The 13682-nt window shown below is 30.9% G+C and overlaps 1 protein-coding gene across 1 annotated transcript in view; it reads left to right on the top strand.

Annotated features, from left to right (window-relative positions):
- LOC107453526 (nose resistant to fluoxetine protein 6) overlaps positions 1-12301 on the top strand; it is a 45939-nt gene extending 33638 nt beyond the window's left edge. The window contains exons 14-16 of the mRNA XM_087168954.1: positions 2947-3133; positions 7196-7338; positions 12074-12301. Of these exons, the coding sequence (XP_087025080.1) occupies positions 2947-3133; positions 7196-7338; positions 12074-12241 (498 nt within the window). The 3' untranslated portion in view covers positions 12242-12301. The remainder of the gene's footprint in view (positions 1-2946; positions 3134-7195; positions 7339-12073) is intronic.
- The last annotated feature ends 1381 nt before the right edge of the window (positions 12302-13682 follow it).

The following is a 13682-nucleotide window of genomic DNA, read 5'->3' as shown; positions in this document are numbered from 1 at the left end:
CCATCAAAATATAGGGAGTAACCGCAATCTGGGAAATATGGTCCCCATCGTTTGGTTAGGAGAGTGTTCCAAGGTTGGGACTCCTTAACGTTAATATCACTTTCTGCGTTTTTTCTCATATTTTTAAAACTAATTAAGCAATTCCAAAAAAAATTTCCCTCACCCGTAAAACCCGTTTACCCAAAGATCATTTCATGCAAAAAATAATTTTTAATAATTATTTATATTTTTTATATTATTTAATTTAATTGAGGATGAAACATTTTCGAATAATGAGGTATAATTTTTTTATACCACACTAATCTTCATATTTTTCTATTGAAAAATATAAAGTTTCAACTGCTTTTATTAAGTAAAAGCCGAGAAAAATTAAAAATTATCGTTATTTAAAAAAAATAATAATTTGGCTATAATATAAAAAAAAATAACGATGAAGTAATATTTAAATGGGACAATTAATATTTAAATGTGGTTAACTTACACGGGCGCGAGGTAGCATAACATTCCATTAATATTTTTTTCGCTAAAAACCCATTGCTAATCCTTTATTTTTATTATAAAATATGTTTCTTTTTAGTTGTCTATTGAAGAATGAAAAATTTTATTGGAAAAAAAAAACATTTTATTTAACGAATGTCAAGTTTTATAAAAGCATGTTTCCGGTAGAATGTCATCATCCGATTATGTTTATGTATAATGGGATTATATTTTATTTCTTAGTTTGTTTATTCAATAATTGATACAATTTCAATAATTACAAATTCGTATACATAGATTTTGAATGATATGTGTAGGCAAGGGCTAATCGGCAATGCCAACCTTCATCTATGAAAAGGTACCCCATCATAGGAATCAAGTTGACATGTTTTATATACTAGTGAATTGGAATTATACATTTGTAGTGGTAGATGCACTACAGTACTTCTCCACCAGAATTATATCTGCGATATAATTCATTAAACGAATACCACTAGTTGATTCATTGCTGTTTTGTGAGAAACTGGGAGAGCTGTATTAAGATTACCGTACTTTTTGAGTGCTGATCGTGAACGCTGTATTAAGTTCACGGTCGAAGTCGCTCTTGCTTTGCCATTAGCATTCGAGTGAATACGTTATACGTTATGTGTAATCGAAACTAAGTAGTAACGGCGCGAGGAGGTGGAAAATGTCGCAGTCACAAGTAGCAAGTCAACTGTTCAATGTGTATCTTCCATCGAAGTAGACGTGTTCAAATCGTAGTGGGTGTTTCTGGCAAGGTAGGCGTGTTCATATCGAGGGGGGAGTTTCTGTCAAGGTAGGCATGTTCACATCACGTCCGGGTCACCAATGTAGGACGAGGGCTAATCAACAATGTCAACCTTCGTCTATGAAAAGGTACCCCATCATAGGAATCGAGTTGATATGTCTCATATACTAGTGAATTGGATTTATATATTTGTAGTGGTAGATGCCCTACAATATGTATATTAATTTCTTCAATATATAATTTATAATATACTAGCTGAATACTCGTTCTTCGCACGGGGAGAGTAAAAAAAAATAGTAATCCATAAATCAGTATTGACAAACACTATGAAATCATGCTCAAAACATAAAATCGAAGCGAAAGCGAAGATGTTTAAATTATTTTAAAATTTATACATATACTGTTTATAAGAAATGGCAACTTTTTTAGCGCTACAGCAAGCCAATCAGCGAAATCAGTGATTTTGCTGAATTATAATTTTTCTAAATTTTAAGCATTATAGTCTAATTTCCTAATTTTTTTAACACGTTGAATGCCACGCTAACTTTACATGGCTTGCTCGTCTGGCCATGCGGTAATTAACTACAAACTAAATTTGTAAATATAGACAGATTTTGCTAGTTTATAAAAGGTTTAGCATGACATATCTGAAAAAATTGGAGAATTATATGTGCCTACGAATTGTTTAAAAATAGTGGAGGATAAAAATCTACTAAAGTGAATTTATTAAACCACGAATCACAATAATTAAGTAAATTTTGAATACATTTTCTGCAATTCCATAAAAGAGTGTAAATTTTATAGTTCTATATCATGTATTATATAGTTCTATATTTTCGCGGTATATGTGAAAGGTCAGTGTTAGCAAGCGGTGGCAGACGCAGCCTAAATATAATTTCAGTGTCAGCCACCGGTGGTTGAAGTGGCCTAAATGTAATTTAAGTGTCAGCCACCGGTGGTTGACGAGGCCTAAATGGAAAGTCCAGTGTCAGCCACCGGTGGTTGACGTGGCCTAAATGGAAAGTCCAGTGTCAGCCACCGGTGGTTGACCCGGAGCTCAACGTGTTAAGCTAGTAAAAATGAGATATGGAACAAAGCGAGATGCGACATTTAAAAAAGAAGAAGAAGAGTTGGTTTTGGGCTGATGAAGTTAAAATCTGATGAAATGATTTATTTTTTATCTCATAAAATGCTGCTCTTAAATTATTTTCACGTACAAATTCCCTTTTCTTTCAAAAAGTTCTACACTTTCTTCATACTAAGTGAATTTATCTGAAATTTCGAAAAACAATCATCTCCCCATAAGCAGTCACAAAGCCATAAGGTCCAATTCCGGCAGATAATTTTGCAGCTAGCTCCGTTCCTAAGGCAGCTAAAACTATTACTGTTATAAAACGAAACAAACAATTGCGAAGTGTTAAAAGTTTTTAGTCTTTTTTTCTCCTCAGAAAGCCTCAAAATCATAAAAAAACATGGTTACCTCATCACAGCATAGGCCTCAATCGGTAGGTAACAAGTGAAACTTATTGCGTTGCACAATTCATTGAACCATATTTGAGGAAACTTATTGCATTGCACAATTCATTGAACCATATTTGAGGATTTCGAATTAAATGTACACAGTTATCCCTATCAGTATTTATATAAACGATAAATTGCATGCCTAATGTTTCCTTATTTTTGCTTTCATGTCTCAATAGTCGAAAATATTTTTTGGTTGGTCCCTATCAATTCTGTTTGGAGGAATCGTCGTCTTCGCAACTTATTTATGGAACTCAGGACGCGTTGCTACTACATTGGAGTCTGCGTTGTATGGTGGATTCCATAGACTTTTATGGTGCTTAATGATTTCATGGATAACGTACATGTGCATCAATGAAAATGGAGGTAAGTTTATAAAATAAATTTAGAATTTTTTTTTTTCTTAATAGACAGATTCAAAATTTGTATATTTGAGATTCTTGATGAAAATGGCATGTATGCTTGAATAGAATTTTAATAATGAAAAATCAGAAGGATATAAAGTGAACAAAGTGGGTTGAAGAATCAAGCATCAAATTAAACACTGTAATTTTTCTATCATTATTGAGATCAATGCTGTGATGCCACAATTGGCATTACATATTTATTTGCAATCCTTTTAAATATCTCTTATTACTTAAGCTGATTTTTATTAATAGAATTACTTTTTAAATAAATCAAAGACTTAATCTTTTAAAAACGAACATGAACATATAATATTTATCCTTCTCTTATAGATCAATGCAACGGATACTTTTTATTACATTACTAATGCAGACTTATTAATTCACTGTCGCCTATAATCGAAAACAAAAATCTATTTATAACTTTTTATTTCTAATTTCTAACCGCAAAAATTTTTCAGTTGCATGGTTATAATAATTATCATAAATTTGTTGGCGACTCGTGATCGCCAAGGTATTATTTTAAACCCAATATTGATATACTGGTTGGCTTTGTTTTGGCTATGTTATAATTTATTAAATCGCCAATTTTGGATCTCCTACCCATGCTTCTGTGTCCGTTGGGAACAAATTACACGTACTTTTTAATCTGGCTTTTGACTAGGCAGGTTGTGGGGGATTCGTCTCCCATGGCCTGTCCTTATTACTATTATTATGCAAAAATTGATTCAACTGAAATTCTTATGGATAATATGTATATTTGGTACCTCGAGCTCTGCAAGTATATAAAATAAAAGCTTTTTATTAATTCTGATCCGGTTCAACTGTTAATTTTCATCACCCTTCTGTTTTCATCGCAATCTTCAATTTGTCAGTATTCTTCAACTAGTCCACTATACCAATACAAGCTTCCACCCACACCCTGAATATTCCTTCACCATAAATGCGAAGCTCTTTATTCCAACTGTTAATAGCTATGAATTTAAACGCATAAAAAATGCACTACTGAGCAACAATTTTGAAACACCCCATTAAAAAATCTCTCTAATAATTTTTTTATTTTATCATTTATTATCGCAATGATAATTCGAGTAGTTTTGTAATTTTTCGTTTGACAGATGCAAGAAAATTTTTTTTTTACTTCTTAATTTTTGTGAACATTTATTTCTTCAATGTATAAAAAAGTGAATAAAAGAAATGAAATTTAAAAAATTGGTGGAGGTTTACATTTTTGGCAATTTTTTGCTTGCACCCAGCTAAGCAAAAGGTACCCTCCTCATTTTTTTCTAATTTTTAATTTAAAAAAATAAACACATCAAATTTACAATTACTAAAATTATACAAATACAAATCATATTCCTTAATCTCCGCTCTTACTCTACCTTTTTATCAGTCTTAACAAATACGAAATCAGAAAATATGGACATTAGGAATCGCAATGCAAAACTTAACAAAAGATAAAGAACAAAAGCCATAGCAAAATCAGTCGAATTACTATTAAAAAAGGCAATATTAAACACAAAAAAACTAGTTTAATCCTGATATTGAAGTTGGAGGTTTTCTAATAGTTAAATTTGTTGAAAGTGATATGGAATAGTTATTTGATTATCCTTATTAGATAGTCTAAAGAATTAATCACATGAGTATTTTACTCTTAAAATGAAAACTTCATATTCTTGCTTGACAACAAAACTTTATAAACTTTATTTACATGCACACCGCCACACTGGCTGTTCGGGTCGTTCTGAAAAATAAGAGTTGAATTTACTTGCACTCAGTAAGTTTTCATTGAGGACTTTATGACCTGCGTCGATAAAAAGTTCCATAATCCCTTGTCAATATTTCTATGATAAGTCTCACCTGATGTAACTCTCTAGCTTAAATTAGATATATGAACACTAACTCAGGTAAGCTTTAATCGCTATTTTTAAATTTACTGAGATGAAGAAAATTCTAAAGTGCACAAAACTTTCTCACTTCTTTCCATAAAAGTTGAGAACTTTTATGCTATTTTTTTAATCCAATTAAACCAAGGCAACTTTTACAATGTCAGAAAAATTTAAAAAGTAACTTTAAACTTCTCGGCGCTTATTTATGCTTATGTAACGATGCAAATAATTTCATAATCTATTATGTTTTAATACAAAAATATTAATAAAAGTGTTCCTTAAATAGCAGTCTTATACACCGAAGAACCATTACATCATGACCACCTTCCATCTATAACAATGGGCTCGCCCAGGTTTTCATGATTTCTCGCCCAGGAACATGGGGCACATTAGTACCCATAATCCTCATAGAACAATTCCTGACGTCTGTAAGCTACTTGAACATAGTTGCAGACCAGGTTCACCCATTCATGGCAAAAGAAATTTTTGCGGGGGATGGTATTTAGCAACAGTATAATGCACCATGTCATAAGGGTCGAATCGTCGAGGAACACTCCAGTGACTTTCAAGTCATGTCTTGGCCGCCAAATTCACCTGACCTTAATCCAATAGAGCATTTGTGGTCCTACTTGGAAAACCAAATTCGTGCTGCCACGCTACCCCCTCATAATGTGAGGGAATTGCAGGACCAGTTGGTGAGCGTTTGGTACCAGATACCTCAGACTACCTATCAGCACCTTGTGGAATCAATGCCATGGCGGGTGCTAGCAGTTTTGAGGGCTAAAGGTGGTCCTACATGTTATTAGCAGGGTGGTCATAATGTAATGGCTCTTCGATGTATTTGTTTTATTTATTTCTTTAATTAAATCGATGATTGAACCTTATTAAATTATAAAGAGATGCAAAGAAGATAAAACACGCATTTTTTTTGCAAGCATTGAAATTTTTTTAATGTGATTTCAATTGTTAATCACATTAATTTTGGGATAACTCCTGCAATGCATCATTTGTACAAAAGTTTCGGTTATTAAACTTTGCTTAAATATTGAAGAATAAATTTGATGATATCTAAATTTGTTTATTTTCATTATGATTAGATCAAAGCTATCTAAATTTGTATTAAAGTTTATCCCAATTAATATTTAATTTAGTCAAATAAAAATTATTTATATATACTAAACCAAAATGCATGTACCCAAAAATATACACTAAAATTTTTTTTAACTTTATTACTGTAATAAAACGTTGTTAAAGCACAAAATTATCTCGCATAATTTTTATAAGAATAATTTAAATAAAATTATTTTTAAACATATGTGAAATTTCATTTATTGGCGTTTAACTTGGATTGTACTAGTACGACAATACCTAGTTGGATTGTCCTAGTATGAATTGGATTGCCCTAGTACGACAAAATCACAAATGTTTCATTTTCTTTATCAGTTTCTTTTAGTTTTAGAATGCCCATAATTAAAAACAGAGGGGTTTTTTTATTTCCAATGAGCTGCATTATCGGTCGTGCCGATGAGCAGACCTAGTGCGTTCTCCAGAGATGGTATCTACTCTTTCAGGACCACCACAATTGGTGAGATACCGTTGGCCATGTTAATTTGGACGTCTAGTTTCTGCCACACTAGATGGCAGCACCGAGCACTAGGAATTTAATTTTGCCGGAAATGCCAAGAGCCAATAAGGCACTTCAGGGATCTTTTACATGCCGCATAATCATGCGACATGGCCGCTGAGGATTTTCTGCATCCCGAAAATCCGGTGTCTGGGCCGGGGATCGAACCCGCAGACTTGGGTTCAGAAGGCCGACGACAACCCAACTACGCCACCCAGCAAACAAAAACAGAGGGTACAATAATTCAAAAAATAATTGCTTGTTTCAAACATGCATTCGATTTGTATACTGTGTTAGAGTAATTTATTAATATTCAACGATTAGTTAACAAAGTAAGAAAAAATTTAAACATATACAAAAGTATGTTCAGTATTAGGATTTCTATCAATAATAGTAAACGAAATAGACTATTATTAATTTTAGTGGTGACGGCATCTGTAAAAATATGTAGTGATAGAGTCAATATTATTTCATTTTGCAATAATGTATTTTTTAAATCTTATTTCCACAGGGGTAGTTCAGTCCATTTTGAGTTGGTATGGTTTTGTTCCACTTGGACGTCTGACTTACATGGCATACTTACTTCATCCAATCATTATAATACTGTGTTTTGGACGATTTCGACATTCTATTGCTGCTGATCAAATGTTCTTGGTAAAGTATCAAAAAGGGGGGATACTTATCTATGTTACCGGCAAAGTATGAAACTCCGGCATTGTATAGAATGACTAGGCATTGTATAGAATGCCTGACGTTTTTAGGCAAAGTATGAAATATGAGAAGTATTACATACTTTGCCAAGGCATTCTATACAATGCCGGATGCTATTTGGGCAAAGTATGAAATAAACGCCATGATGAGATTATTATGTAAATGATGTGCATGTTACTGTGAATGAGCGAAATCGGTGGTTGTTCGCAATCACATAGTCACTTTTGGTGAATGTCCGAAATATTTATTACATCCGGTTTTTTTAATTTATTCATGGATATAATTACATTTATTCGATATTTTAATACTTACTGACGATAGATTAGAAGAAACATCAGTGTAGGGTATACCGGGCAAATGTATACCAGATAGTGACCCTTGACCTTAAAAAAGCATCAGTGTAAGGTATACCGGGCAAATGTATACCGGGGAATGGCGCTTAACTAGATCTAGTATATATTTCGGACATTTACCAAAAAACCAGTCATACTAGTTCTAGTTAAGTGCCATTGCCCGGTATACCTTACACTGATGTTCTTTTTAAGGTCAAGTGCCACTACCCAGTATACATTTGCCCGGTATACACTACACTGATGTTTCGTCCAATCTATCGTCAGTAAGTATTAAAATATCGAATTAATGTAAAACTACTGATGTCGATCATTCCCAGTAACATGCAATTCTTAAAAATAAAAATGTTATTCTGAAAAAATGCTGAGAGTGCCATTGAAAAGCATTTATTCAAAATGTGGAAAGAAAATAAAAAAGTTATGCAAAACAAAATTTAAGCCTTTCTTATTAAGGGAAACAAAATTTTCATATAAAAAATATTAAATTAACCTACTTGTTGCAACATGACATTTTGAATTACATTTCATTAAATTTTTCCATGTAAATTTCATTACATTCCTCCATTTCCATGTAGCACAGTAAAAAAATAATTTTTGTTATTAGTCCAAAATAACGAGCCACGCTTTAAAAGTCACGAGTCTTGCCAAGTGATATTTGAAACGAATCGGGGATGTATTTTATACTTTGCCGATTTCTCATTTGGCAATCTATAGAATGCCTAGGAAATGTGTGAAATATAAATCATTTCATACTTTTCCGGCTAATTTTAGGCATTCTATACAATGCCTAGTCATTCTATACAATGCCGGATTTCATACTTTGATGGTAACATATACATCTTTAAACTAATAATATTTATCGTTCATGTTTTGATTGGACAGGCAGCGACATACGAATTTTATAAAAAAGGATTAAATTATCTTGATTTACAAGACTGCCTTTTAATTGAAAGAAAAATGTAGAAAAATCAAAATAATTATTTGAATAAATTTAACAGATGAATATTTATATCATTACACAAAGTTAAACAGCTACCACTACTAAAATACGAAATAAGCCTATGCATATTATACGTCTTGTAAAGCGATAAATAAAATAGTCTAAAATAGAAATTAAAAATATACTTTTCCACCATAAAACCTTTTTTTTTAAAAATAAAAAACATGTGAAATGAATTTAAATGAATATATGCATCATTACACAATGTGTAACTGCTACTAAAACTGCTACTAAAATACGTAATAAGCCTATTGCATATGGTGACCGTTATTCATTATTGACATAATATCTCCAGTAATTTAAAACCATAAATAAAATAGTCTAATATGGAAATTGAAAGTTTGAACAAAAATATACTTTTCTACCCAAGAAACCTTTTCTCTAAAAGAAAAAAATTACTTACATGTTGTAATTATTCATTGTATTACATATTACCAATCTGTCGGAATTTTCAGAAAAAGTTTGACTGGTGAATTTCTGATGATAATACTGATGAATTATTCTAGATTTCCATGTAAGTCCAATGCTCCCTTTCCCTAACATAGCATTCTAAGTTGTGTCATACTGACAATAGCCAAAGTAGTGAATCAAAATCGTTCCATAGTTTTATTATTCATTTTTTACAAATCGACGTTTGCATCAATCTTAATATTAATCTGCCTTTAACCTTCTTCAATTTTATTCCACTAGGATTCATAGTTGGGTGTAGAAAATTCACGCCTTGAAAAAGATAATTCTAAGTCTATGAATTAATGAATAAACACCACTTGGATTGAAATTACCCTAGACCAGATTTAATTAATTTGCTTATTTCTTTTAAAATGTTATCTAGTACACACCCTTCCATATACGTAATGATGATAAATGTAAAACAACAGGACTGTAATTTAAAAAAAGAACAATTATTTTAATGGTATGAGCCTTGTCTAATTTTAAATGCACAATTCGTAGTTTACAACAAACTTAATAATGAAGAATGATGCCACCAATCAAACAATAAAATGGAAGCACTCGAAAGAGAATTATAAAAATCTTTTGCGGTTGAAAACTAATTAAGAATATTCGCGATCGCAACGCTCGAGTACGCCGTCTAGCGGGAGCCTGTAAATATCGGACATTAATTTATCACGTTTTCATTTAGTTCCATCAAAGTCATTGACTGAATCAGACGCCATTTTTTAGCAGCAAATAAGAAACAAAATTTCCCTAAGGAAAAGGCCGAAGAACTTGAAAAAAATCTCCAGAAAAGTAGTAAATCTTTCAGGAACAGAACACGCCAAACATTTGAAGAAAAATTCCTCAATAATTTTTAATTTCTATTATCAACAAACTTGCAACTGATGACTTCCTATTTCGGATACTGTTACAGATGTGTGTATTAAGGTAATTTTTCTTCTGGTTTCTTCTGTCTTCAATTCATTACGAATTAAAGTGAAGTCAACATTGCTTTCGTCATTCCAGTGAATAAATATGAATTCAGAACATACAGAATTGTAATAGTTATAGCATATTCTTCTTCGTTATAGAATAGTATATATTTTTGTATCCATATAATTCGGAAAACAACAATAAAAAATTATCCAAGTTACTTGAAATAGTGCCATTTGTGCTGATTCTTAATTAATTTAAATCGTTTTCTTGGTAAGTTTTTTTTAATTTTGAAAGAATAAGTTCAACTAGAATTCAGCTATTCTGTTTTTAGCTACATATTCAAATTCATATCAATTATAAAATTTTGCTGTGTAGTATGTTATCTAAAAGTAATGAAGGTATAAAGTATGTATCTATTATTTGAGAATAAAGTTTTCAAACAAGGAACTTATCATTTTGGAATTCTCCGGGAATCATAAATCAGGTAAGTGCAATGATTTTTACAATAAAAAATTTGCTTGTAAATATTTTTTTTTTCATTTGATGATGGTTCTCTACAGAATGGTTTTTTACGTCTGATTAAGAACTATAAGAATAATAAAAAAAGAAACAATATGAAAGTTTTTATTTCAATGTTAAGAATTCTTAAAATCGTTTTTTTCATCCTAAGAATTCTTTATTTTCCGTTTTTTAGTTTATAATTTTTTGATAAAAATTGTTCTCAAAATACTTTTGAAAAATTAAATGGTATAACATTATGTGTTTATGTATACTTCTTGTATATTCCAATGTTTGAAATAATATGATTCAGAAAAGTATGGAATAAAAATTCGGTACTTTCGTATTAACGCCACCGCCGCTACAGATTTGGCGGTTTTTAAGTGCCGCCAATCTACACTTAAAATTTTTGTGACAATTCGTAAAATAAAACACTTTATTTAAAATCAAAATAGTTAATCGGATTTCGGTGGAAAATGAGCCGATATAGAGTTTAGCATAGATTTAAAACAATCATATCGCCATATGAACTCTGATGAATAAGATTCCAAATGAAATAACATTTCCAAAACGTACGTTTACCAAGATAAAGTTTTATGTTGTGGGAATTGGTACATTTTCGTTTTTTCGGTAAAATATTTCCCTCATGAAAAAATAAAATTGCATCTTGTTTTGTTTTTGGCAGATCCCAAAGACGAATATTCGTAGCACTAAAAATGGCGACAAAAAAGAATTGCTTTTTTTTTTTTTTTTTTTTTTTTTGTTTCGTCAGCATTCTTTATTTTACGTTTCCTAGTTTCTAAATAATGATTTTTATTGAAACTTGAAATTTTTTGATAAAAATTGTTGTCAAAAAACGTTGTTTACTAAATTAAATTTCATAAAATTATGAGGCTTATGTATACTTTTTGTTCATTTTAATTTTTGAACTAATATGATTCTTAAAACTATAGAATGTAAAGTTTAAATGGGCCTTTCATGTTGTATCATTAAATTTAGTAATACTATTTCTCAGGGCATTAGGTTTTAATTCTTATAAGAATATACATATTTTTTTCTGTTAATGTACAAATATTTTTCCGATGTGTTTTGGATGTTCCTTCTCTAATAAAAAGAGATACCATTTTGTTTTCGGTTGTACAAGAAAGAAGATCAAGCATTTTTCTTTTTTAAATTTAATAAGCCACATTAAAGAAGGAACGTTGCAATGCTACACGCTACATTAACGACGTCTCCAGAGTAACTGAATGACGGTTCATATAGAAATCGCAGGTATGCGTCTCATACAACAACGCCCCCTATAGTTCGTTGCGATCGCGAATCGTCTGTCTTGACATGTGGATAAAAAGGGCAGACATTATTTGATCTCAAGTTTGTTTTATTAATTACATATATTATTAGATATTTTATTTGTTTTATTTATTACATAAACTAAATGATTTTTAAATTTAATTTTCAGGCGTACGCATTTATAAGTTTTACTTTTGTCACCTATTTCCTAAGTTTCATCTTCTGCATGATTTGTGAAGCCCCAATTACGGCATTGCTGAGTGTTCTTATATCCTCTAAAGTTAGAAAGAATGGTGTGAATAGTATAAAGAAAAGAAAAGAAAGCTTCTCAGTGTAATATAATTAACATGATTGAAACACTTATCTATACAAATAAAGTTCTTCGGATTTGTTGGAAGACTGAAAGTTTACTTATGTACTTTCTAATTTTTGAAAGACTCAAGTAGTTCCATACTTTGTGTAGAACATAAATAATTAAAAATTATATAGTTATTTTACTTTCGAAATAATTTTACATTGGTGATACAACTTCAGGGTTTATTTTTTAAAATTCTAATTTTTAAAAAACACATTGAACAAGGCAGTTATGTGTCCTCTGTGGAACATAAACAATTAAAAATTATATAGTTATTTTACCTTCGAAATAATTTCATATTAGTGATACAACTTCATGGATCATTTTTTTTAAACTCTAGTATTGAAAAACTCAATAACAAAGTAGATCCATTCTTTTTGTAGAAGGCAAATTATTAAAAATTATATATTTACTTTACCTTCAAAATAATTTTATATTGGTGATACAACTACATGGATTATTTTTCAAAACTCTAGTTTTTAAAAAACCCATTGAACAAAGCAATTCTATGTCCTCTGTAGAACATAAACAATTAAAATTACATAGTTATTTTACCTTCGAAATAATTTTATATTGGTAATATAACTACATGGATGATTTTTTTTAAACTTCAGTTTTTTAAAAACTCAATGGGCAAACTGTTTCCATGCTTTTTGTAAATGATAAATCATTAAAAATTATATAGTTATTTTACCTTCGAAATAATTGTATATTGATGATATAGCTATATGGATCCTTTTTTTAAACCTTCGTTTGACCGTAAGAAACAAAAAGAGAGAGGAACATTTATTTTTGTAATTGTCACCGTGAATATATAGTTAAGAGAACGTTGAAAGTTTTAAAAACCCACTGATGTTAGATGGTCATAATGTGCTTTGAAGCAGCTTACTGTTCAGAAAATGTTGATTTATACTCTAGAAGACTGAGAATCCATATTCCTTTGTTTTCACGCCCTTCGATATCATTTGAACCACAACTTTGTTTTATGATTTTCGGGGGGGGGGGGGTCAAAGCTTAGAAACCAACGAAACACTTAATGTTTTGTCCCGCTTCAAACTGCTCTTAGAATGACAAATGGATACTCAAGATAATTAAAGATGAGTTCTTATTAATTTAGCATGCGGGTCAAACATTCTGATCAACGAGAAACTCTAAAGTCCATCATGACTGTTTAACATCTTCGAAAACAACGTTCTCGAGAGAGAAGATTTAAAACTTTAATTCCATGCTTATTACCGAGATCTTGGTGTCAATTATGTGAAAAGTAGCATCGGAACAACCTTGACTCATAATATCGGTACCTTAAACCTTATCAAAATGAATCTGCTGCAGAATTGATATATTGTAGAATTGAACACATGCTTCAGTTCAAGTAGAACTATAATAATATTAGCTTCCTTTAGTGATCAGCTTGGTCACCTCT

This window comes from Parasteatoda tepidariorum, chromosome 8 (genome assembly GCF_982258835.1).
Source record: "Parasteatoda tepidariorum strain Cologne lab strain chromosome 8, Ptep-v5.0, whole genome shotgun sequence".
NCBI classification, from domain to species: domain Eukaryota; kingdom Metazoa; phylum Arthropoda; class Arachnida; order Araneae; family Theridiidae; genus Parasteatoda; species Parasteatoda tepidariorum.
This window is presented reverse-complemented; position numbering and strand designations above follow the sequence as displayed.